Source organism: Anser brachyrhynchus (genome assembly GCF_964034855.1).
Source record: "Anser brachyrhynchus genome assembly, chromosome: 12".
Lineage (NCBI taxonomy): Eukaryota > Metazoa > Chordata > Aves > Anseriformes > Anatidae > Anser > Anser brachyrhynchus.
Window position 1 is genome coordinate 5626558 of NC_137707.1, and position 27260 is coordinate 5653817.

The 27260-nt window shown below is 41.1% G+C and overlaps 2 protein-coding genes and 1 long non-coding RNA gene across 11 annotated transcripts in view; 2 read left to right on the forward strand and 1 right to left on the reverse strand.

Annotated features, from left to right (window-relative positions):
* Window positions 1–26026, forward strand: LOC308176585. The gene is made up of 2 exons (XR_013938422.1): window positions 1–618; window positions 25953–26026. It is a non-coding gene; the product is annotated as an uncharacterized lncRNA (long non-coding RNA).
* LOC308176580 (uncharacterized protein) overlaps window positions 1–27260 on the forward strand; it is a 378041-nt gene that overhangs the window by 120573 nt on the left and 230208 nt on the right. The gene's annotated exons all lie outside the window — the stretch shown is intronic.
* DYNLRB2 (dynein light chain roadblock-type 2) lies at window positions 16985–27133 on the reverse strand. The gene is made up of 4 exons (XM_080552551.1): window positions 26637–27133; window positions 26452–26527; window positions 23022–23189; window positions 16985–22203 (listed from the first exon to the last, which is right to left on the reverse strand). The coding sequence occupies exons 1-4, from the start codon at window positions 26637–26639 to the stop codon at window positions 22160–22162; spliced, it is 291 nt and encodes a 96-aa protein (XP_080408677.1). The 5' UTR covers window positions 26640–27133; the 3' UTR covers window positions 16985–22159.

Here is a 27260-nt window from a genome sequence, read left to right on the forward strand (position 1 = left end):
AGACAAAAGAAATTTTTGGGAGGCTGGCCTGGGTCAAAATTCCTACCCCTGTGAGGAGAGGTGATGAGACCACCAACATCCCTCATCCCACACATTGAGGCAGCTCTGTTGAGAGCAAACCTGTAGGTCAGGAGCAGGCAGGGGGAAGCAGTGGTTTGTCCGGGTTGTTCGTGTTGCTTCAGCAGCGGGGGTGAGGAAGCCCCAGCTGCTGTGTGCTTGGGGCCCTTGCAGCCTATAAAGCAATTCACCTGTGCGCCAACTTGGTGCTGCAGAGTGCAAGGTTTATAGTGTGAACCCTCTTATGAATTCTCAAGTTTGCTTAGGCTGGAGAGTTGGGGAATGCTGATTATTAATATTAAGAGATTTTCTTTGGAATGGGAAGTTGGTTTACTACATGGTTGAGCTCTCCTGTGGACTGATGTAACTGTATTTTGGGGGAGAAGACTTAGGCATGTTGCCTGAAGACTACAGAACTACTGACTATGGTGCATGAAGAAGTCTTACTGACTTCAGACATATTTCTTTAATAAGTTGAATTATAGCATTACCCTGGGATCTAATCAAGCAGAAGCTCCTGTTGCACTTCTCCTGGATGGCATGCCGACTGTGAGATGGAAGGTAGGTTGTGTCCCAAAGATGCTTATAATCCAGGCACTGTTAGCAAGACTAGAGAAAATGCTGTATGCGAAGAGTTTATGGAATTGAATTGCCAGCTATCTGTGGGCTTTTATAGAAAACACCATCCAGGTGGTGTCATGTGGGAGAAGTTTTGAAATGTCTGCTGTATTGAGGCTTTTCTGCTGTCCCCAGTGGTGTCCCCAATTTCCTGATGTTGGGTGGCTAGAGTGAAAGCCATGGCTTTGAATCTTACAGTGATAACCAGGAAAGAGAGGAAAGAGAGCTTTTTCCCTCCTGAATTTTGGTTTTGAAATTAAACTGTATCTTAAGTGAAGAATACCTCTTCAGGATGTCACAATATCTGAGAGTCGTGGTATCACAGATGAGTTGGGTACAGGTGTTCTTGGAATATTGCTGGTCCTAGATCCTTCATTTTATCATGGAGCTGTGGAGTCAGAGCAGAAACTCCCCAACCATCTGTATCAGAAAACTTATTTCAGATAGAATTGTAAGTACTCAGTAGGGGTCCAATTTTAGACAGCCCTAAAATGTGACCTTTAAAAGGTGCTATTTCACGCTCCTGCAGTAATTGTGCCTCTGGAATACTTCATTCCTACATCTCTCTATCATCTGCACAGTCCTGCAATCTCTGATCATCTGATTTATTTTGGCGCGATTTGAAGTTTGTGATGTTTGTGTGGTCTCTTGGTTTTCCAATTTCTTTGTTTTCTTGGTAAATGCCTGCAATGGGAAACCACTCCTGATTACCTTGGAATAATTTGCCATATTCTCATCACCTGGTTACCTGCCTTTGGGTAATACTTGTTTCTTGGCCCTTCTGAAAACAAAGATGCTATCAAGACAGAATTATTATTGAAGCTTCTTTCTATCACACTTTTTTCCCCCTTTGTACTTGATTTACCTTTGTATTTTTCTTATAAAACTTGAGAAATCTCTTTGAAGGTATATTTTGGGATTGATTATATTTTTTTCTCCTTTTCTCCTTTCTGTTTCTTTAACTTAATTAAAATGCAAGATGGTGATAGCAAGTAAAAAGGAAAATCAATATCAAGATGAACTATTTTAAGCTCATTAGTAAACATTCAATTAGACATTTTGTATTATGGGTAAAGAATGAAAATATTTATTCAGAGCAAAGGTACTTCAATTAAAAGAAGCTTTTATTTTCATTTTTGAAAATCTCTGAAGAAATATGCACAGTTTTCACTTCTTTCCTCCTCCATGCCAAACGTATGTAATAAAATCTCTTCTGGAGTTCAAGCAATTCATTCCTACTGCCCCTAATTCACTCCCAAATAAAGCAGCATACAATAGAGTCTTTCCTCCACAGTACATTTACCCTGCCAAAAATAATGTCTACTTGCAAACATAAGTGTCTTTTAGAAGGATTATTTCTGAAGAAAAAATGAAATACCAGTGCCTATTTAAACACATTAATAGGAATGCAACTGATGCAATAAGAGTAAATTCTGTTTAAAAGTTTTTGGCCTGGAGCCTCACTTCCATCGGTTCTGCTCCTGGATTGTGCATGTAGAAACAGAGGAATGTAGCAATGCCTTACCCTCCAGACCCCAGCGTGAAGATAAGATCGTCACTGTGATGCCAGAGCCTTTGTGTGGCGTGGGAAGGCCAAAGCAGAAGATAAAGGGTGTTGAATATCCCGTGTCTGGTGCCTGGAACATCAAGCAGGATTTGGGATGTGGCTTTAAAGCGGTAATAGGGTGAGGGGAGCAGCTGCAGAGACCGAGCTGGTGCCCGCAGCACTGCTGAGCCTTCCCTTGGGTGCAGCCGTCTCCCTCTTACCTGCAGCCTTCCCTTGGCGGGAGGGAGGGAGGATGGCGAGACCTCTTCTGCCTTCTCTTGGAAGGAGAATTCTGTGGAGGACTAGAAGGGAGTAGTGAGAACCTGAGTGGTGAAAATAAGAGCTTTTTCTTCCCTGTATGTTGTTCTCTAAACCTTCACTAAACAAACCCTACTCAGAAGCTATATTAGGGAAAACGCAAGTTAGGTAATGCCTTGGAAGGCATTTGTAAGGAACTCTATTACGGGCTCTCTGTGGGTATCACAGCGGGCTCAGATGCTGTGCCTCCATGTGCTAACATACTGTCAGTGTCCGGAGAGGTATTTTTGCCCTGAATCAAGCTGCCAAGACTTCTGAATGAGAATACCCCTCCAAATGGTGCGGTGTTTTGTCGTTAATTCTGTACAGAAAATCAGCAGCGTCCTCATACTGAGGTTCTTGTATCAAGAGCTTTTTGGTGAGAAGTGAGTGCCTGACCCAGGCACAAAATGCACAAATACTCATTTGCAGAAGTGTTGGACAAGCATAGTTGACAAGAAGCAGTTTTTCAGGAACAGATAGCAGCAACAGCAAAGAACGATCTGCTCGTACTGGTCCAAACTGCAGGACTGGAGCCTCTCTTACCCACCGAACAATCACTATAAATTAATACTACTACTGTGTAAGAAATTACTTTCAACCAAGCTATGGCATTTTAGAAAGGCCAAATTTGAATAACATGCATAATGAGTTTGGCCAATTAATTAGCTAATATCAATATAAAGTGAGAATGCGATGGGCCTGTTTTCCATAGATACCAAGACCCTTTTATATCAGCTGTTTGGCAGGAAGGTATTGTTCAAAGTTGTTAAAAACCATTCCAAATGTGTCCCCATATTTTCATACAGCTGCTGTTCATCAGCGAGAACTAAGCAGATACTGTAAAAATATCTGTGAATACTGATTCAGGTTTGCAAATTAATTGCTGAGCCATATTTATGCCTCTTTTGTATTCCCTTTCTGTGAGCACAACTGAAATACACAATCCAGATGCCCATGGAAAGCACTTGCAAGCTCAAGTGCTTGTGGGGAGGGAGTTGTAAATTTGTGTGCCCAAATATTGGTGGGGAAGGAGTGCTACTGGTGTGCTTAAGTGTGTGCCTAGGTTTCCATCTCCTTGCAAATTTGGCCAAGTACAGTTTAAGGTTGTGCTTTCAAAAACCACAGATTTTTTTTCTTTAAACTTACTCTCTGTGAATGCAGTATTTGCATTTGGAAATGGACTCTGAAGCTGGGCTAAGTATGTTACAGAGCTGTATAGTATAATAACATATTAGTCAATTGTTATGTTCATAGTTAATGAGGATAATGTGAGGGATGTTTTTAAAAGTTCAAGGAATTTCTAAGAAACGCTTAGATTTATCAGTCTTTGGTTATTTCCAGTTGTGGAAATAAATGAATTGCATAGAGTGAGAGAAATACTGATTTATTTTTGGAGTTATAATGTGTCACAATTCAAGATCAGATTAGGGTCAATTTACACTAAGTCTTCTTTTGAAACTATTATATAACTGAGCCCGAGTAGGTCACTATGTCCTGCTCTGCATACAGAAAGCTCCCAGACTGTGTCTATAAATAAAGATCAAGCTAAACCAGACAAGCTGCTTGAGTCTAATATTGGGAAGATCATTTTGTGCTACCTTCTGCAAATAATTACGCTGGAGTCCAAGCGAGAAAGGAGCACGCTATCATCTGGTGTACGCCACGCATACAGAGTGAAAAAGATTATCTTTGTGCATCAATGGCAGCATTAACAAATAACCTTTCCTAGCTCTTGGTAAACTTCAGGACTAAAATATGAGCCGGAGGGGTGTGTGGCTTTTATTTGCCCATCCCCTTACCTATCATATTTTGTGTTGTGGTGTAAGAAGACAAAATCGGATGGCACGGTGTGTTTGTGAGATGCTGTTGCCCTAGTTACCAGCCTCATATCAGGGTGAAGGTTGACAGTGTGGGCTCGTTCCTTAATCTCGGCTCAGGTTGCTCATAAGGGGAAAGGCTTTAATGTTAACTGAGCCTGTCTTTGGTTTGGGGAGTTGGGCCTTTAACAATGCACCGGGGAATATTTCTTCTTTGTGGCTGTCATAGCTTGTCTGGGGAACGGGGAAGGGAATTGTGTGGTGGGGGAGGGCGAACCTCACTACGGTGAAGCTTATTAAATTATGGAGGAGGGGATTACTGGTGGGAGCAGGGCTGTGGGCTCCGGCAGCCGTTGGAGCAACCTTTTGTGTTGCAGGCTGGCAGAGGACAATTTTTGTTACAGCCCCTTCTACGCCGCCGGATAGGATTGCTTCGTGGCGAGCACCGTGTGGCCAGGAAGGTTTCGCTTCAGCCAGGGTAACAGAAGAAGGTGCAGAGCTTGGCTGTAGGATAGCAGGTGTGTGCCAACATACCCTCCCTCCTTAACAGCCCCCTGTGCTGTTAAAGGATGAATTAACGGTGCTGGTCCCACCCTCAGCTCAGCTGGGCAGGAATGGTTCAGGTTGAGGCTGTCATCCTGGGGAGGCACCTGCTCTGCTGGGATTAACTCTGTAACACCCTCCTTTTTTTGTTGTAAAGCTCCCTGAAAAACACAAAAATGCTGCTTGCATGCCACCCGAGATCTTTGGTGACCCAAGACAGCCAAATGTGGTGTTGGAGGGGATGGTATCAGGATTTAATTGAGAAAGGGAACGCGAGGCGAAATTTAAGGGACAAACAGCCTTACAAGGGAAAGGCACTGGAAGTGAGAGATCACTACTCCCTGCTAGGCTGGTCTGTGCTGGTCTTTCCTGCATTACCCAGGACCTTTGTATTCTGGTAAGCAAAGGCATTAGTGCTCATGGAGCAATAACCCCGTCCTCCAGCTAAACATCTGGGAGATGCAGGTGGAGCGTGCGTTACCGAAAGGATCCGCTGTCATTCCTCAGCTTATGAAAGTGCCTTTTTAATTTGTTCTTGAGACATTAATTTTCCTTGCCCACTATTGCTTGTTTTCAGCCATCCATTATAAAGGGGGCAGTCCAGGATATTTGTGTGCTATCATGACAGATATTTCATACTTCTTAGTGTTCTGTAAAGATAGTGCCATGAACAAATCACCTGAAGATAAGACCCTCTGTGCTTGATAACAGTTAGCCGGAGACCTATAAATCATCAGTACAGTTGCTTTTCATATCTTCTTTTCCGTGTGCTGCGTCTAACTGTGGCTTGCTCTCTTTGCAGGGAGCAGGTTGCAGGCTGTGGGGTAAGAACACAAACCCACAGGCCACATGCCTTGTGCACCATGTTTACTTTCCTTCAGTTCTCTTCCTTGACCTATTCCTGGAGTTTACACATCAAGATAAGGTTTCTTCTAACTGCCAGTCAGGCGAGCTTAACCCCGAATCTAATAATTAACTTGTGTTGTGCTTCTTACATCAGCAACCACCACAATCAATAATGGGGCGAGAGCTGGAGTTTAGCTGGCTGCTTTGCAAATGATGCTCGAGGCGAAAAGGAGCGGAGTGGCTGTTGCACAGCTGTATTCTCTCCAGCTGCCCAGGCCCCGCTATGACAGCCTGCTTTTGTAGATTAAGGAGCTGATTTGCAGGGAGTATAAATCATTGTAGCTCTATTGACTTCAATAGGGGATCTTTCTCTTTCTTCCCCATATGTTCGTATGAGAGTTTGTACCCTTTCCCTTCTGTTCCTGCTCTTTCTCTTCAAGAGCCAGCAGTGTGGTCCCTTCTGTGCTGGAATTGAGAGCTGAAACGGGGCGAGCATGCAAAAACTTTGAAATCATCCCATTCACACGTACAAATTGCAGTAGCTACATACTAGATGTTATGCAGTTAATGAGGTGCGTGCATTCATAGCGACTGGGCACGTAACAGCACATACGTTTCTGAAGAAGTACTTCAAAAATCAATACTTAACACCTCCCTGGCAGAGAGAGAAGCAGCAGGGCCCGGGTTGGCAGAGCTGAAGGAGCTGAGCAGCCACAGTGGATATGGAGATGAGACTTGGTGCTCAGGAGCAGAAGGGATGCATTTGGCCCGGTGATGTACTTCGCATACTCCTAAATGCACTTTCCAGGCTTTTCCTATCAAGATGATTTATAATTGTTGCGGACGGTGTCTGGGCTAATCCCTGATGAGAACTCTCTTAAGCTCCTGACAAATTTGAATCTGTGTCCGTGTATCTCATCAGGAGTGTGGAGGCATCTCTCTGACATGCTGCCGAAATACAAGTGACAGTGATTGTGGGTGGCCAGAACTGAATCAATGTAAATACATAACATGCAGGACTTTCTTCTAGTACTATCAAAGAATGAAACATTTCCTTTTTAAATTATTAAAAGGAAGCATAATTATTGACTGATATCATCTTACCACTAAACATAGTTTTCTTACCTAAGTGGTGGTAATGGGGTAGACGAGAAAGGGATGCTACAGAGCCCAAAGTTGTCAAAATGTAGTACACTAAATGAGGCAGATAGGAACAGCAGAGCACCCTCTAAGACCACATTAAAACTTGGTGGTTGAGTAGCTCTAATAATAGGAGAATATCTCTGTATTTTGACTGAGTACGGATCTTAGAAAATAGCTGGATAACATACTGCTTACTGCAGAGATAATCTGTGGTTTTCCTCCAAAAGTACGTGGTCGCAACTCAACAATTATAAATACTCTCCCTGGACACACTTAAACAGTGAGAATCAAGCAGATGAAACTGCCCACTTCAAGCTTTAATGAATGTCTGAGCAATATTAAGCCACTAATTGACTTGTACTGTAGGTCAACGAAGAAGTGAAATCTGCAGTTAATGTCTGCTCAACTATATCTTGCTGAAAGCCTGCGTTAGGCCAAGATACTCAGTAGGGGCTGTGGTGGTGAGCAGCCGGTGAAAATCACAATTTTATACGTTTTAATATGACCACATTACTGTGGACACGCAAACAACATCTGGCAAATGGTGCAGGAGCAGTTATGTGGATGACAGCCCATTTACTATTCTGTACCTAATAAAACATTGAGAAAATATCTGTACAGGACAGTATGTTTCATGGTGAGACTCATTCGAAGTTTCAGGCAGAGCTGTGTTAAGACAATTTGGTCTCCTTTTCTGGTTGTAGCCTGTACTCCTTCTTCTTCTGCTTTTTCACTATCCTGTTGAATTTCAAGCTCCTGTTACCGCATCCTTCCCTTCCATCTTCTTTCTGGGCAGGAGAAATAGAGGGCATTAGCAAATTGCTTATATGTAATACTTGTTCAGTCCTGCACTTATCTATGACTTAAATTATACTTCTGACACCTTGGCTTCAGGGAGTTAGAGTTACAAGAAGCTTCCCTTCTTTCTAATGCTGCACTGAGAACAGGCTTCTAGCTAGAGCAGAACGGGTGGTTTGCATTCAAGTACATATGAAAGATTGGTCACAGTTTTAATTGTAGTAATCCTGAGAAATATGTTGAAGAAGTTCTGGTTTCTTAAAGGTCATCAAGGAACAGAAGTTCTCGCTCAGAAATGTTCTGATCTCCTCTGTGCAGTGGTAAATACGGGGTAATTCCAGTGGCTTCAGTGGTGGAAGATGGATTTATACTGGAGCATCTGCTACCAGATTCTGGCTCATCAAATACTTAAAACTCCTATAATACTGGGACGTAGTCTGCCTAAACAAAGAGTCTTTGAAAGATCCACATCCGGAATGCACCTGCTTTTGCCAAGTTGGCTAAGTCTCTTTCCTAGGCATTTCATCCTGGCATTTCAGCTGATGGTTCGTCTCTATTTCACTTAGTTTTCTGCCTCGTGCATGAGAAGATGGGATTCAGTCCTTTCAGTTCACCTCCTTTTCTCATCTCTGAAAATGAGTTCCCAAACCAATTGTCCCCGTGTTCAGAGGATCGTGATGCTGTTTGTGTGTTGTCCCTGCCATCTGCGTCTGCTGTGTGATATTTTTCTGGGCAGAAGGCTCTTTGCTGTTATACACGGAGCAGAAGGGTCGTGACTCCGGGAGGAAGCATGTAGCTCACGCCTGATGAACGCCCTTACTGGTCACTGCTGAAGGCTCGTGGTAATAACTCTTAGACATTCTCGTGTAAACATAGCTTGGAATTAATAAGTGATTTAGTAAGCATGGTAATTGCGTATACAAGCAAATGAGTAGATGTATGTTTTTGACCAGATATCAAGTTGTGAATGCCCAGCGTATAAATTTTAAATATTTGCAACTAGCAGCTTCCAAGTAACTACAGATCAAGAACCATCTGTAGGAGGTATTTGGCAAATAAATTTAAATAATGAATACAGCTAAGATGATCATGATCTACTTGCAGACAACACTCACAGACAAGTGTAAGTATTATGAATTATTCAGCCAATTCTATTCAGAATTACAATCTTTTTTAGAACTATAATTAGTGAGCCAAAAGAGGAAGTATAAGGCACGCTAACAAAGGTCTATTCTGCGCTAGTTCTTCTGAAAGATTAAAATGAAACGCAGACAGTTTGGAAGCCACAGCCCTTGTTTTAGAATTGTCATCTGCTCTGTTTGCTGACAGTGACTTTTGGTGCTTGTTTACTGCAATTGACTTAGTTACAGCATAAGTTACACATGTTTATCTTCGCAGCGCGATGCTAAGCTGGCATCTGCCAAGTTTAAAAGTCATAATAGGTGCTATTAGTCATTGAGATGATCCGATGGAATAACGATTGCTGTGACAACAAAACTGCATTGTCTTTATTTAAATCATGAGAGTTTCTAAACAGAATTTTGGGTGGGCTCTATCTGCTCACAAGGGAGAGGATTTTAGTGTCTTAAAGGCTAGCAGGAGCAGAAACCAGGGAGAAATGTACAGCTGGTGGTCATGGAAACGGTTATCAGAATAATTTCAATTAATCCAGCAAAATATATTGTTTGCACTGAACAAAAGAAGGACACAACAGAGTTTAAAGTATCTGCTGCTTGCATCAGAAACTTCATTTCTGGTGGGTTTCTGAAGCAGACATTTCAAGCCATACCAAGCTGAAATTGCCTTGCAAGTCCTCACCAATAATGATAGTTCATATTATTCTTTTTGCTTTTCAAAAGTGGCTTAAAATACAAATTCTTGGGAGTTTGAGAGGCTTCTTAAATTTTAAGTGAAGGAAAAAGTGTATAGTTAAAAGCCCTTGTCAAGGCTTTAAGCTGTTAAGGCCCGAGGCATCTCCTAACGAAGCCAGTGACCAAACAACCTGGGAGCTTCATGAGAAGATGGCCGGCTGCTGGTCCTGCCTTGCCTCTGGTGCGTTGGGCAACTGGGGGCAAGGAGGAAGGCACAGCAAGTGCACGTGAAACACAGTGTCTTTCCGCAGTCTCTGAAAGCCCGGGCAGCCACCCGTATCGTGGCTGGCTTTGCATAATGCCTGCCATGCACACGAACTCAGCAATCCCATGGATGGTTACGCTTCCAGGGCTGCCTCCGCTCGGCTGCGAACCCGCGGACTCAGAAGGCTGCACGGTGTTTAGGAAGACCATCTTTTATTCATTGTCAGTGCTCGAAGAGTAAAATAGCGGGCCGTTGGAATGTGGGAGAGAAGCAGGCAACAGGGCTGGGAAAAGTCCTGCGCTAATGCCCCCGTGGCGACGCGGTGGGGAGCACCCAGCTATGTGGGGCTTGGTGCCGTGTGCCTCTAAATGTTCCTTACCTGTGGGCTGCCTGGGCCAGCGGCAGAGCCCCTTCCAGTTGGAGGCAGCTGGCCACAGGAGATGTACGCTTGCTTAATGGGTAATAATGGTTTTATTTTTCAGGTCTGTGTCGAGGGAATTGGTTGAAAAGGATTTAGTCAAGGTACCGACAATTACCTGTTGTATTTTTACTGCGTCTTCCCTTTAGAAGTTTTTTCTTCGTGTTCCCTTTTCTCCCATTCTGCTGTGCGCGTGCACCTGTAAATAGCTGAAGCCAAATGCTCTAAAAATGCCAGAAAGGAAATGCTGAAGTAAATGCACCAAAATGAAATAGCAAGGAAAAAAAATATATATATTGATGATGACAGAGCAATTCTTGAGAGGAACCAGACAGTTTAAAAAGTCAGAACTGAAGTGGACAGCACAACCCAGCCAGTGGCTGAGCAAAGCACGACAGGAAGGGAAACAAGCTCACGTGTGGCTGGTGTAGAAGGAGAAGTCATGAACATTTACCTTACAACATTGGTAGCTGATTTAATAATTCAGTACATGGATGTGCCCATCCAGTGCAATGGCAGGGTGTGTTTTTGTTTGTGGAAGCTACGGGGACTCCCCTACTCCATCATCAAAGCATTGTTAAATCAGTCATGTGTAGTCTAGAACCAGGCATAATGGTTTGAAAAGATCTTAACAGCATTTATCTGTTGTGTGGTCTTTGTGCATTTGTTCATTGGATGTGTAAAACATCAGCCAAAAATAATTTACAGCAATTACTTCCAGTGACAGGCCAATGTAAATCCTCACAAGCAGAGGATGACTATGTGAAAATAATTATACATGAATATCCAGCTGAGATCTTTTGAGCCACTAGAAAAGGGTAGTTTGTAAGTGGTGGTGTAACTGGAGTGATTACACATGCACAATCATGTTAGTGCTGTAGAAAAGTTTTAAGACATCCAACAGGGCTAAATTGCAGATGCGGAATTATACCCAGGAATATTTTGTCCTGTAAAATTGCGAGTTCAAAATTTGGTCAGGCTTTAAAAATCTTTTTCAACAGAAAAATACCGCAACTGGTTCAAACACTTGGGCTTTAAAGACATGTGGGCCCTCTGAAAACTGTAATTCTGGCTCATAATATGAGTATCTTCAGGACAGTGCAGCACTGAACTAGCATTGTCATGTATAATTCAGCAATGTATGCAATGCGTATTTCAGCATAGTTAAAATTTCTAGTGCTGCTAAATAAAGATGTATTAAAAGATAATCTATGCGTGCAGACCAAGGAAGCGAGAGAAGGACTAAGAGTCTAAAGAGGCAGGGGTATCACGGTGCAAGAGGTAGGTCTGGAAATCTGCGACAGTGCAGTTGCAAGGAGATAAAAAACAAGTGAAGTGTAATGTCTCTAAATAATCATATCTATGATACGTATTGGTCATGGTTAGTCATCCCGTGCTGAATAATGACCTGCATCGTTACCCTGTTTTGGTAACCCGAAAGGTAGCTAGCTATGTTGGGATGTGTTTTAGAGCTCAAAGTTTGCACTGAGTGTACTGGTTTTGTACTGTAGTCATGGGAACTCTCGGTCTTCAAGCACTATGTGTAATGAATAATATATTATGAGACTATTCACTAAGATTTCTTGTGTGCTATAATATTAACAATTTCCCACATGTGGGATTCATATTCATCCTTCTGTGTATTGAAGGATAGCAGAAGTAGATGTCTATTGTGCAGCAAACACACTCTGATGTAGTACTTATTAAAATTATTTCCAGATCATGCAGACTGCAGGCATAAAATACCTCCTAATCTCGTAACATTATTAATGAAATAAAATAGTGTTGTGCATTACTCACAAGGAGAATTTAAAAACAAGCTCCACATTTAAGTGGCAGATTCCATAAAAGTCCGTATCCAGAGGCTGGCAGCAGTGTGGGCTAAGACTGGCCATGCTGTGTATTGTGCTCCGCTTGGTGGATGTGGTGCCATAAATTGTAGACAGGTCCTGAAGGATCATGAAGCACACTGCTAGGCAGCTGTGGTCTCCAGTTCTTGGGCACATTTTCAAGTCTTGGCATGCCGAAGTATTAATTTCTGATTGAGATAATGTAGCACACAGCCCTTGAGTTTAATATGCAGAAGTAATTGTTTCTACAGGAGATGACTGAATCCCCGGCTAATGGATTGAGTGGGTGTGCGAGTGGGCCAGGTTGATTTGATACGTGGTTTGGTCTTGGGTGAGTGATGGGGTCTTGGCTGGTTAACTTCAAATACAGGCTCTCCTCATGCTGGTTCAGGGGTAGGGGCTGCTCTCTGCATGTTCACTTGTGCCCAAGGACAGAGCCGACACACAAGACTGATCCTCACAGGTCTGAGGATTGGTTGGCACAGTGGGTGGAGGAAGGTCGGAAGAGTTTATCCTGTCACACTAGGGCAGTACCCATGCACTTCTCTCTGCTTAACACACTCAGCCCCCTTTTACTTTAGCACCATGCTCTGGGGCCTTAGAGGAAGGCTTGCACTTGAACACTGACCTGGGCATGGTGTGCCAACACAGATCTCTTCCATCTGACACCTTTTAGTAGAATTGTGGAAAGTTACTGTGAATAAGCATAATGGAGAAAGATTTTTTTTTTTTTGCAAGCATTATGTTGGGTTTCACCTCTTACAATTTAAGAGCCAGATTTTATGCCCTTTACATCTCTGTGGTTCAGGTAACAGCATATAGGCAGTCATTTCCTTTTCTGAAAAGTGCCCTGGACTTTTTACGAAAGTTTTTGGAACTCGATTGTTGGATGGGATACAGCTCTTGAATGAATAACAGATTATGCTGATGTCTTGATACCATTTTTGTGGTTCTGTAAATCACTGTGACTTTTATAATGCCCTCTAACTCAAATGTAAATTTGCTCCTGTAGATACTTTACCCTGACCACGTTTGCTGAAGCTGGCATTGCTTTCAATACTGATGTAGAGGAGTATATTACGTACAGCGTGCGCGGCTGCATCATTCCCTGCTCTAAATGTATCCTACAAATAAAAAGTCCCATTAAGTTACTCTTGGCTCTGCTTCATACGGACATTATTCAAACACTTCATGAAGCTGGACTGCAGAAAAAGTGCCTAAACCTGGTACTCCTTTGGTACAGCAGCTTTCACAGAGGCAGGGCTTCCCTGTAGAGGCTCCCAGCAAAAGGCTGTGCAAGGATGCCTATGGAAAAGTAGTAGGGTTTGGGGTTTTTTGGTATGATCGAATACAATTTATATAGGGCAGAGGCCATAAATAATCAAGAGATACATGCAGCACTACTTCCACAGCTTGTACTGGCGGAGATCTCCAGTGATGTTGATGCATATGTTCACAGGTCTTTCACTTAGAGTACTGCCAGTCGTACCTTGTTTGAGTCACGGTAGATGGAGACTTCCCGTTGTTGATGTGACAGTGGGGAACGTTTTTCCACAATTTTTTTTTGCATTCTTTGGAGATTAGCAATGCAATCACACCAAGAAGTAGGTTTTCAAATGGGCGTATCTGACAATCAGAAACAGATTGAATTTATAAGACACGTTTGTGTGCTCATATTTGTTTTTTGTGGACTGCAGATGTGCTCCCAATGTCAGTAGGTGTGTGTAGACGTTATCACCGACTTGTGAAAAACAAAGTCTGTTTGATGCCGGTAGATAGATAGCCTGGCAAATATTGCGGTGCTGATTCAAAATGGGGCTCTGAATGTGCAGTTACTGTCCCTTGCTTAAACATCTCTTTAGTAGGAGAGCAACGTCAGGCGTTTTCTCATACTGTTGAGAAATCCTGCCATGGGGAAATCAGTCATAGTTCAGATGAGACCAATTACTTCATTGCAGAGATTAATTGCAAGTGCAGGAATGGCAGGGAATGGAGGCTAGGACGATGCTTTCTGCTTCAAGTTGCATGTGACTGACTGTAAGGCAAGGAGGAGGGTATGGCTGTTATGTGACTTTATTGCAGGATTTGAGTTGTTGCAATGTATGGTTTGGGAGCAAAAAGAAGAAAGGTGACTTTAAAGGCCTTTGGGATGCTGAGCACTTTATTGTTAGTGGATGTGAAGCGAGCTAATTTAGAGAGCAGCAGCGTTTTCATGCTTATTTCACAAACTCAAGGACGCAATGCACAGACATGGTCGTTCTGTTGTCTGCCATCTAATGGCCAGACAAAGCAAAAGTAACCTGGTTTCAGCCTGTGGTCTATGAATCACTGGGGATTCTGGAGCAAAATACAGATAAAAATAAACAAATGCAAGCTTCTGCTCAAAAGTTTAAATGTGTTACACTGGGGCATAGAACACCATTAAAAATCACTTGATGCCACAGTAGAAAATTGCTAAAAGCTAGTAAAGAATTCCATCTTTGCCTGGCAATATATTGTTTTTAAACGGTGCATGTCCTAAAGCAAATATCAATCTCTGTGTGAATGAAAGCTCATAATTTGAGACGTTTTAGTTTTCCTTTTATTTTCTTTTTGAGCGGGTGAATAACTCTGTTCCTCTTTCTTTTCCCCGGTTTCCCCCTCCACTGATATGCATGCCCCCGTTCTTTTATTATAATGCACAATAGAGAAGATCTCTCACTGGTGGGGAATGTTAACACACACCTATGCCTTTCCCTCTCGGGCAGAGCACAATGGCATCCGCAATAACTGACACCAGTTCCACCGCACGGGGAAAGTGCTTGAGGTAAATCTCTGCGAGAATAACAAAGCAGAGATGGGGAGATGTTCTGGTTTAATATCCGCTCCATCTTCCTTATCTATATTAGAAACGTCTGTCACTAAGGATGTCTGAGTAGAGCTGAAATTATGAAGCACCTTCCAGATTCCTTTATCTCCTGGAGCAACATTAATACTTATAACTAATAAAGGATACTGGGTGAAGGAAACTCCATTGTTTGCCTGTGCTGGTGCATTTGTTTAGGAAACATGCCTTTTAATTCCATAATGTTATTTGAAATGCCTTCATCTGCTCTGAGAAAATAGCCACTTTTGTTATTCTTTGTGAAACAGAAGCTGAAGATAGCAGGCTTGCTCACAAAAGCCCTGATTTGAGTATGCTAATGTTAATTTAAGCATTTAGTTGCCAAATTTTCTTGTGACGAATTTTTTTGTAGTGTGCACATGTAATATTTGTATATCCATTATTCCCCATGTTTCTCTGATTCACAGGCACTGAGTAAATATTGTCTTTGATTATGATCTACAGCAGAAGTCAAACAAGACACCATAAAATGGGACTCCTGTTCCTAGACAAAAATCTCCTTTTTCCTCTGCCTTTCCCTGGGAATCCAGGGGAACTTATTTCCACACCCAAAGGGCTTATGAGCTTCCTTTTTTTGGTTGATACTTCCAATCTAAATATTACAGATTATGGTAGTTTCTAATATGGCATCTGGTTTAAGTAATGCTGTGGGTGAATAAATTCCTCTCTCCTTGTAGCTCTGCTGTTTTGAATGCAAATGGTGCAAATAGATGTTACCTCCCTCGATAGGAAATGGTGAGCAATGGAACACTTAAAAATAAATTTCTGAGTAATAAAACTGTGCCAATAGGAAAAATTTCATGCCTTATCTCTTAGAACATCATCAGGGAGGGAAAGCGGATGGAAACCCTTAACTATTTTTGTGAAATGCTGAAAACAAGATCTGATAAATGTGTTTTCCGATGTTCTAACCTAAAGCAGAAGGTGAAATGCATTACTTTAAGTGAGGTACTGTGGGTGTGTGAAATTCATTAAAACCCAGTGAAACATCCCACTTTGCAAAAACAAACCTATCAGTTGGCTACCACTTACCGTAGTGGTAACTTCACTGAGGCAGCAAGGTAGGAAAAGTTGCAGGTAAGCCCTATAGTGATGGCTTAAAGTCTTTTCAATAGGCTGGTGGCTTCATGGCTGCTCTTCCTAAAAACAGGGACTCGTTTCATTCATCGCCTTTACGAGAAGCCTACAGCTAAGTAGCACTGTATTGTACTGGTGTACTCCTGTGCACTAGCACAGACACCTCTGCAAGAATTAGGGGGGAGCTAAGTTTTTGTCACTAGCTTCTGTTTTGTGGTTTGATGAACCAAGAGTCTCACTTCTATTACGCAAATTCTTCCAAAGCGGGGCACACAAGGGGCAAGTAAAGCTCGTGCGAATGCAGAATATTTTAAGTCAGTGAAGTCATTCTGCTGAAACAGTGGTAGAAAGAAAAGTGGTCCTGCAAGCTGTTAGTCCAAGGACTGTTTTGCCATGTGTGATGGCCAATGGCAAGTAGCACCCCAGAATCATGGATCACTTAGGCTGGAAAAGGCCTTCAAGATCACCAAGTCTAACCAACTGTCAGCCTGACCTTCTGAGCCCCACCACTAAACCGTGTCCCTTAGTGCCACATCCACACGTCTCTTAAATGCCTCCAGGGGTGGGGATCCCACCACCTCCCTGGGCAGCCTGTTCCAATGCCTCACCACCTCTCAGTGAAGAAATTCCTCCTAATGTCCGATCTCTAAACCTCCAGCGGTGCAGCTGTGTAGCTGTCTTACTCAGTTGCAACAAAACAGTGAAAATATGTCTAGATTTTTTTGATCCAACTCGCGTAGACTCAAGATGATGGTATCTTTGGTGTACCATTTTAACTGTTAGATTGAGAAATTTCACTCATGATGGTGTAGAGTCAGAGACACTAAAAAGGGTAATCAGGTCAAAGGCAGGCTTAGGTATTTTTGGAAATAGAGGAAGAATAATCCTTACGACAGCATGGCCCAAAGCAATAAGCCCAGCTGTCCAAGGGAGGATGCATGCACTCACACCTTGTGTCCTCTTGTTATGTCTCAACTCTGAAGAACTTTGATTTAAATTGATATTGCCTTTAAAAATAAAGTGCACCCTGTTCTATGTAACTATTGAAAATTCCTCAGAAATAAACTGAGGGCTTTTGTTGTCATTTAGGGATAATTTGCAGAGATGACAAAAAAAAAGGGACCAAAACTAGTGTATTTGGACTAGCTGATTTTCTGCTTGGTTGCAACCTGGAGATTTAACTTTTTCCCTCTCAAGTTGTTTTCAAACTCAAGAAATGAGCTCTGATCTCCCTGTGGCTTTTCCTTTCCTGCTACTCCCTGTGTTTCTTACAGGGGTCTGTGTCTGGTCGCACTGTGCCCGCAAACGTGAATGTCCAGAATTCAGAGAGAGAAATCAGTGCTGTGATCTGAGCAGATACAGCAGAGGTACACAGTGTTATGCCTAAGTAACTTAGGACATTCTAGGCCTTCTCTTGAAGCATCAGTGTTCCTTTCCCCCATGGATGCTGTGAAGTCCCACAGTGAGCCTGGTTGTTATGATCTAATTTTTCCACAAACTGTGAGATTTAATTTGTGGAGGTGCCAGGCAAAGGGAGCACAAACCTGGAATTCTCCCAGCTCCTCTAATTTAGCTGACTGAGACTTGAAAAATCAATAGGGGAATTATCTTGCTGTCTCTAGGTAGTAACTTAATAACAAACATGATTAAAAGGGTGACACCAGTTTATTTAGGAAAACTGAGGCTTTTTCTGCGGGTCCACTCCAGCATTTGTGTCCTGTAGTGCTGAGACAGCGGAGCTGGGACTGGTTCCTCTGGCTGGGGAAACCCTCAGAAGTTGTGCTGTCACTGTTTAATTCAAAAACTAACTGAATAACTCTTCAAAATAATATTAATTCCTAATTGCTTTTTTAGATATGGTTGTGGTAGTTTATTAAGCTGACTCTTTCAGGTTTGCTGTCATTAATGCTTATGATCAGATAGGTTCTAAAGGGAATCCAGTGTAGTCCACAAACTGATGTAGTTAATAGTAGCTATGTATACAAGATTTATGTACATATATATGCATGTTATACATACTACTTCTGTAAACAAAATGCTAAGTTTTGTCCTTGTCTTCCATAAGTCTGAAGAATTTCTCACTGAAGTTACGTTGGCAAGTGCTATAAACACATTACAGAATACAGTATGAAAATTCATTTATTGGCAGTAAGAGAATTTAATATTTAACATCTTAGCACTTCCTAGATAAACTGTGAACATCCTAATTGCTGTTAATGAATGCGGTATACTTCAGACCATTTTGACTTAATATTGAACACCACCTTCCTCACCATTACACTTCTAAAAATCTTGTCACGTAAATGCACTTAGCAGACAAAATACAAATACATAAATTCCAGCAAGTATGCATAAGTGACAAATTAGTAGTTCAGTATTTTACGAGTGCTTTATCACTTAACATGGTTTGTGTATCCCTTTCATTGCATCCCATGGTTAAATTAATGTACAAACGTGAGACTACAGAGCTACGTACATCTTGAGTTAAGCTGAAGTTAAAGCTGAAAAATACACAATTTGATACTTCTAGGTGTATTGCGTAAAGTGAACAAAATGATAATTTTGTGTTTAAAAAAAAAAGTAACCACAGAAAGCCAGACTACCAAATGCATTGAATATACATTAAATGAACTATTTAAATTTATTAAATTGGCAGATGAGAAAAATTTATGAGTGAACAACTGTCTTGAATGAATCAGCTGGCATAAGTTGTCCCATGAGGGACATGCAAGATTATATGCTAAGGAAAACCCACGCTACTTTACTTTGAAAGTGGGAGGCTGACCCTACGAGAACTTCCTATTTTAGTTTATTTTGAGGATCCCAAATGCATGCTACTGACAATCTTTTCCTTGGCTAATTGTCTAACTTGCATGTTACAATTGAACCTGAAAGCTGCTTTTCAATGAACAACAGACATTCTTGACACCGTCAACACTCACTTGACAAAATGATCATCTATGAAATTAATCTCTTAATATATTTCTTACTTTTTGACCTACTCCCAGTCAACTGTTAACTAGTTAATTAGTAAAATCTTTGCTGGTTCACATAAATGACAATTTAAATGACATAGTTTGGCAGTTGTGGTGCTCAAAAACCTTAAAATATTTCCTTGTTTTTTGCCTTGACCATTCCATTCCTTCTCAATGACCCGCCTTTGCTCAGATCGATGTGCTCATAAAGGGTTTCCGACTAGGATTGTTGGGGCATTCACTATTGTTATTTCCCTTTCCTGCTGAAAGACATGAATTAAAAGTTGACACGTGTTCAGTTTGCTTTTGCTAATAGAAAATAGGAACAAATTACCAAGAAATGAAATGGAGTGTTTCAATTTATGCTCTCTAGTCAAGATGTTGCCAAAATTGTATGCTTCTACAATGCTTTCTAGGAAACCTGATTAGAGACTGTGCTGGTAAGAGTATCTGGCAGAAGCACAGCTGAGCCCGTGTGTTTGCATAGCATTTGTTACTATCCACATCATTATAAATGGACCAAACTTTGCCCTCTTATCTGCATCTACGCCTCTCATAGGAACAGTGAAATAAACTAATTCGTGAACAGTATTTGACCCTTGGAGAACAACATGCATCTGCTTAAGGCCATTTTTCCGTAGAAAAACATTTTTCAGCAAAATGATTTAGCATGTGTTTAATTTTAATGATTTGGCTTAAGTGTCTTTTTGAGTGCTTTATCAAGCTACAGCAATCATCAGCTGCTTAATAAATATTGGATTAAAGTCTGTAAAGGGAACTAACATGTGTATCAGAAAAGGAAAAATAGAAGAGCATTGCCAGATACTAAGCTTTTCTCTTTGTAATGTACTACTGTGTGGTATGGGCTGACGTATATTTTTCACTGATGCTGGAAATTACAACACCAATACTATTTTTGACAAAAAAAAAAAAGTGGAACAGGCACTGTAATTCTGGCAGTTTGCTGGACCTAAACAGCAAAACCTCCACAGAATTTCATGCTGTTAAAGAAAGCTACAGAAACAAAGCTTTTTTCCCCAAACATGTTGCAAGCAGTTGAAATTCAGTAATGCTTTTGGGTATGTGCTGAAATTAAAAATCTGGTCTTTGAATTAGTAGCCATTTGACACTAGTAGCCTATAGTTAGGATAGTAGTAGAATAAAGGTTTACTAACATGTGGCAATAAATAAGTTGGATTTCTGAAATTGTCCCAACAAAAGCAGAGAAGATAATAAATAGAAGTGCTTTTTTAAGCATTGTCACATGTCAGTATATGGGTTCGTTACAAAATAACTTAAAATGGTTATTTTCCAGTGCATGTTTCAAAAACACTCTAGCAGTGAAGATATTCTTGCACTGCACTGACTATAGCAGTGTCATCAATAGCTGCCCGTTTGATTTCCTTGCCCTTAGAATTTTGAATAGACCTGCCCAGCTGGATTGCTGTGCTTAATTTCCGTCAACCTGGGCCTCTGTGCTTTTGGGTTGACTTCCTCTTAATATGCAGCAGGACTGAATCTTGCTCTCTAATGGGTGATCTTGATCTCCTGGGTGTTGAGTCTGTCTGCTAATCTTTGAGATCGCAAAGCTCAGATACCTTCAGCTCCCAGGAACAGGACCAACCCTCTCAGATTTTTCAGTGAAATACAGCCTTTCTGAGCTGTTCAGCAAAGTCAGAGCAAACACTCAGATTGGAAAAAACCACCAGGTTTTGATATCTCTCCTTTGTGTAAGTTTTGAGTGATACATAACATAACCCTAATAGCAAATTGCTGACTCCATATCCACTGAGACATTCAGTGATTTATCAGTTTCATAACCTCAACCACAATTCATGTGATGTACTACAAAGATCCCTGAGCAGTATTCAACAGATTCATTTTTCCTTTCATCCTCATAGCTATCCCACATATTTTTCTTCTGTTATATCTAGAAAAAAATGGTCTTGTGATAAATTGAAGACAATCTGATACTTTAAAGTTTAAATAATTACTTGATAAAATTTTAATTTAATCTGCATAACCTGAGATGACTTGTAGTACAAATATGATTGGACAATATTTTGAGTGCAGGCTCAGCTCAGACTCCCCTTGCTTCCACAATTGTAGTGAATAATCACATGCAAAGTTGAGCTTGACTTTGGGATGACAGTGGATAAAGGCTTGTAGCCATGCTTACCTTGATTAAAAGCCTATACTATAGCGTGGCCAGAACAGGGATCCTGTACCCGCTTCTGTCCCGACCTCCCAGAACCAAGAGGACAAAACAGCCGTGAGACTTAGTCACTACCATCCCGTGTCTTCAGAACAGAAAGGATTTTTAGGCAGCTAAACCTTAGGAAGGCCTTTTACCAGTGCATCTGTTTTAAAGGCATGCAATGATAGGTATCTGGTCTGCAGAGCTGCCATTTGAATGTGGACCTGCTTTGGGGGACATGAGCTTCAACCCACCCTTTGACTCATGTCAAGTACAGCTCACATGCTGTATCTATCTAAAGGCTTAGTTACCAAAAGTTTTGGTTTAATTATGGCACTGTTTACTGTTGCCAGCAAACTAGTAGTAGTTTTACATTAGAATGCTGGATCAACTTTGTCTGCTTGAATTTCTCAGTCCAGAAAATACATAATGAAACTGTTGCTTCAGTCCACAGAAATTGGAAGACAAAGATAGTTTCTTCTTTCACTTCTTCTCCCTTAGAAAATTAAAAAACAAAACAAACAAAAAAACCACCCAGGAGTCGAAGACAGGGCAGTAGTTAGTCCCTTACTGACATGAACTATGTTATTTACATTTGTATTCTTTAGTTCACGTAACTGGTTACTCTGGGTCACAGGGACACATTTATATGCATACTTGCACACAATCTGTGACTTCCCATGAGGTGATTTCTCCTCCAACAGTGAGAAATTTAAGCAGAATGACTTAACTGCAAGAATAGCTCGAACATCCAATAGAAAGCTCTTTAAGTATTTTGCTTTATTTTGCTCTTCTGAACATCAAGACAAACATACAACATTTTGGTATTTGCATTATGATTTGCTCACACAAATTGGTAGAGCTACAACAGAATATTAAATTGGCAACGTTTTAGTCCTGACAGTTATGTTATGTGAAATTTGTAAGTGCTATGTTTAATATTAACTATCAATAAGTAATATTAGTTTAACAAGTAGAGCTACATCACTGTCTGAAAATATTGCCACACTAGGCCTATTCGCACGGGTTCTGAATAACGATCAGGAGATACTCTTTATCTGCAAAAAGATATAAAAATATTTAGTTAAAATATTTTCTTATTTCCTGATAAATATCCCATATTAACCTATTCCTCTTCAACTTTGTGTATAAAATACATGAAAAGACATTCTTATATAAAAAAAGTAACTTTATTAAAAAAAGTTTTCAGATTAAAAAACTGTCATAAATGTTAACTATACCATTTAAAATTATTTTAGTAAGCAGAATATTTGCCTTCAAGAAGCTGTAAAGATATTTAAACAAGAGGAAAAAAGTCATAAGATAAGCACCTGGAAGCTAGCACTTGTTATAAGCTAGCACTTATTTTAATAAACTTTTGACACCTGCAGCCTCTTCTGAAGGTGCAGAGATCTTCTTTCAGTTCACTAGCTAGTTTATTCAAAATTGAGAACCCCATTTAGAGATGAAAAAACAGAAAAGATTTGAATAGACCTTTACTATGAATAAATTCTAAATGTGACAGTCTTTGCCTACTAGTTCTAAAAGCTTAAGGAAGCTTTAGAAGGAATTCAGTTGGATAGGTATTTAATATCTATTTTAATGAAACATTTCTTAAAAGTACCCAGGGAATTTGATAGGTTTATATCTGCTTTGGAAAGTTAAGAAGGCCACCTCTTGACTTGTTCAGTTGCCTCCAATCTTGAGTACTCTAAATCCTGTACATTAAAATGTTAACGTATCTGTTTCATGGTGAATATACAGTTTTTCATATACATATTTTTAAAATGCATTTTCTACAGTAGCCTTATTCATGAACAGTTAAAAGAAACTTACGAGGACTTCATGATTCTATCATTTTTAATAGAAATACTACCTGGAGCTACCATGATTTCGTGTTTCTTTGATCTGATCCTGAGAAAGGTTAGATCATTCTGAGGATCAATATCTCTCACTGTGCTCCTCGCTTTCATGGTGAGCTGACAAAGAAGACCTGCATACTGGACTGTTGTAGAGTTATCAAGAGTTGTCCTTATTGGAATTCCTGAAAACAAATAGTTTTCTAACTCAGTCATTCAGTTAATTTGTATATTCATATACCATGGATCATAACAGAAATAAAACATATTTTTTTTTGGGGGGGGGGGTGGGTTTGCAGCAGAAAGGAGTTACTGATTTCAGGTATCTACATGTCTTTTAAAGGACAATATTAATCAGCGACAATTAAGCATTGAGTTGCCTTATGAAACCTTTGAAAGAGCCTAATTGCCGTTTAAGGCTCTTAAATGTCTATCAAATTCTGTTCTTTAGTACTTAACCAGTTTTGGTGCTTCATCAGTTTAAAACTTGTCACTGGGATCGTATCTTGGCTGCAAGATTCTAAGCCATACTTTAGCTGCAGCACTTGGCACGTGCAGTGATAGAAGTTACACGTTCCCAGTGAAATACCAAGAGCAATCAAAGGGCAGAAGTGGCATGTTTGCATTTGTCAAGCAAAACCACTCTTAGAACAGTCCCTTACAATTACATGCAAAATATTGACAATTCAGAGTACAGTGTATTGATCCAGCTATTAAAAATGTGATTACCTAAGATTGTTGATGATTTAATGAATCATTATCAATAATTTGTCAAATCATGTTTTTTTATGTTAATAGGCTGCCAGGTGAAACTAAACACAGGGGTCACAGTTATCTTGCAAGTATGAACCTATCTGGCTTTTAAAAGTTTGTTTCACCAATAAAAATAAATAAATTATTCAACCTACTAACAGAGACGATAGATTAGAAGCTGGCAAGGCAATTTTCTCTTTGCATACATTTGCAATGCGTCTTCCAGATGGACAGGATAGGAATACAAAAATAGATTAATATGAGTCAAGTTTGATTTATGAAAGAATTAGCATGCAAAGATCGTGAATGCCAGGTAAGAAATTAGAGGCAAATGAATAAAATAAATAAGAGGACCTCCTCAGATACTAGACTATTCCATGGTTTTCCTAGCACAGTATTATTTGAATCACTTGAAATCGGTGTTGTCATGAGAAATAATCGTGCGTTGGTATGATGTGTAGTGAAGTGTAAGAGGATGACCCAGTACATACTTTGTGTCTAATGTTTATTACAGAGATTGAAATTGAGATTTTAACAGAAACAAGCAGGTGTTCCCAAGTACTGCATTAGCATGAGAATATCTATATAGTGAGGGCATTAAATAGTAAGTCACTTAAAAGCAGCAATGAATGTGTCAGGTTTATATGACCTCGTATCTAAATGATCACTTCAACAAATATAGCACTTTTAATGGAAGTGGTAAATGTTAAGTGATCCTCCAAGGTCTAATAATAACCTGAAAATGAGTTGACAGTAGTGACATCCTTAGATTAAAGCTAGTCTGTGTTTACTTTAGGACAAATTCTCTTTGCCTCTGGCCCCAAAATTAGAAAAAGGCAAATAAATCCCTCATTAGAAATGCTGTAGTGTGTTCCTTCACAAATGTGAAGGATAGCAACAGTTTGAGATTTCCAAAATGAACAATGTATACGTGGCGTAGTGTTTCAATGAAAAACTCAACACTGAGCTTTGAAATAAATGGCAGGCTGTTTGCATCAGGAATCTTTCATATGCTGTTTCACCTGAATACTACTTCACCTAAGTATTACCTACACTACTAAAAAGTCTTAGTAAAAGATATTTATTTTAGTGAAGAACAATGTTTTATCTTGTAGGGATTCTGAACAATTTGAGAAACTTCATTGTTGTGCCATTGGTTAAAATAATTTTACTGTGATTCATGCCAGTTGTACACTTGTTTTAAACATTTCAGCAGTGAGAGAAATTAAACTTATTTTTGTATAGGAAGATTTGAAAGAATTAGATGGAACAGTGCCACATGGTCTGCAGGTTTGTGAGGATGAGAAAGTTTGAACAGCATGTGGAGGGACTTTATACCTTGTCTTGAATAGTCTAATGTACAAAAAAAAAGCAGAACTGGAATGTGGAATGTTCTTCCTCTGTTGTAAATCGAAGCTGTGATGGAAGGAATGTATAACAGCCTTTGAAGAAGCATGCTGTTGTCATGAGTGCTCTGCACGGCTCTATCTGAGCATCCCTCAGTAGTGCAGAGCTACCACAGGTAAAGATGAACTGCAGTAGTACACCCAAGAGGGAAAACGTATTTAACCAAGAAGGCAACTATTTCAAGAAATTCAATGTAAGAAAAGGGTTATTTTTGTAATAGATTCTGTGGTTGGTTTTGCCTTCAGAAATGTATCAGCCTGCAAACTCAGCAAGGATCATCTGTGTTATCTAAGTGGTTGGTTTTGTTCACTTTGAGTTTGCAGCTACCTCTAAGTGCCCACTGGATCAAATCACTTTCTGTTTATTTATACAGAATACAGAAACAGCTGAAACAATACCTGTTCTGAAACCAGCCTGTTTCAGTTTAGTAAACAGCTGTATCTAGAAATGAGCACAAAGCAGCCTTTCCGTTACTGTTTGCCGGGCTTTGCACTTCTTGACCTTCATCTAAACTGCTGCTAGAGAAGTAGATTTTGGGGGGCACTGTAGAAGTGAAGGAAGTGAACCAAATTTTAGGGAAGGTAATTGAGTGAGTTGTCTTATTTGTAAAGGAATGATTAAAACAAAGATTAACCTGAGAAGCTTAGCTTCTGGAAACTGATTTCTGTGATCAGTTTTGCTTTTGGCTTGCAGTTTTCTGTATCAAAGCCAAAGTTTGCCTGACATGAAACTCCCTACTACGACGACACACCATGACATGATTTAAAGAACTTCTGAACGTTTTGTAGGGCCAAGGAGCAGCTCCCAGCAGTGGAATACCAACTTTGTTTGGCAGACACCAAATTATGGACTGAGAAATGGCTGCAAAAGCAAGAAGCAAGAGCAGCATGTTCTCTTTCTGTGACCTACCAAGAGATGTTCAAGATCTGGTTCTGAAAAATAAAGTACAGTTTAGTTAAACAGGGATAACTAATAACACAAAAGTGCTTAAATTAAACAAAGGTTATGCTTCCAGTCATTCCATCAGAGGAGACTTATGTCTGAGGTCTTGACTTTTCTTTCCATTAACTCGCATCCAAAACTGTGTTGCACAGGGGGCTTCGAGGCATGGCCACAAGCCAACTTTTCATGCCTTATGGTGAAACACATGCTCTTGAAAACAGCATTTTCACAAAACGTTGCAAGCAGACTGCTTCAACACCTCACAACCTCTGCAGTGTTTTACTTCAGAGGGCACTTCTCGCCACTACAGGGTTGCCTACTCGGAGAAAGGCGGTGGCGCTTTACCTTCCGCGTTGATGACCATGGTCGCGATGACCCCTTTGTGGGCTTGGATCCTCTTTAGGGTTTCGTCCACTTCAGCCTACGAGCAGATAGCGCACCTCAGCCCTCCCGCGGCCCCCCGGCCCCTCGCCCACCTCCCCGCTCCCCTCCCGCCCCGTCCCCCTCAGGGCCGCGGGCGGCGCCATTACCATGGCCGGGCCGTTGCTAGGGAGCGGCGGAAGTGACGGCGGCGGCGGCCCGGGCCCGGGGACCGGCGAGGGCCCCGGGGGGGAGGTCCCGAGCCCCCGGGCCCGGCCCGCCTGAGGGGGCGGCCGGGAGCTGTGCTGGGGGGCTGGGGATGGCCCGTGCTTGGAGCAGGGAGCAGCACAAGCAACGAACTTGGCTTGATCGTTGCACTGCTTGCCTTTTTGTTCTTTATTTTAACGTTGAAGCTGGCGCTAGCTAAATCCCAAAGATACCGGTTCGGTTGCTGTCACCACAGACAAGCGTTCCCCTCGTGTTGAGTGCTCCTTTATCTGCTCTCTGTGTCCCCCCAAGTGTTACCGCACCGTGTGGGTGCTTAGAGCGTGCTTGGCACCGCTGGAAGTTTCCCCGTCCCGTCCTGCCGTGCCATGACACCCACACGAAGACAGGCACCGCGCTTTGTATGGCGTGTCGTGTGCTGCCGGGACTCGCTGCACCTTTCAGGTTGCTGTAGGTTACTTTTATGACACGGCTGTGTGCTGAATTACCCCTGTATTGCAATTCTCCCTTCCCAAAGCAGTTGGGGATCAGACTTCAGGTGTAACACCTCCGAAGCACCACTCCTGTTC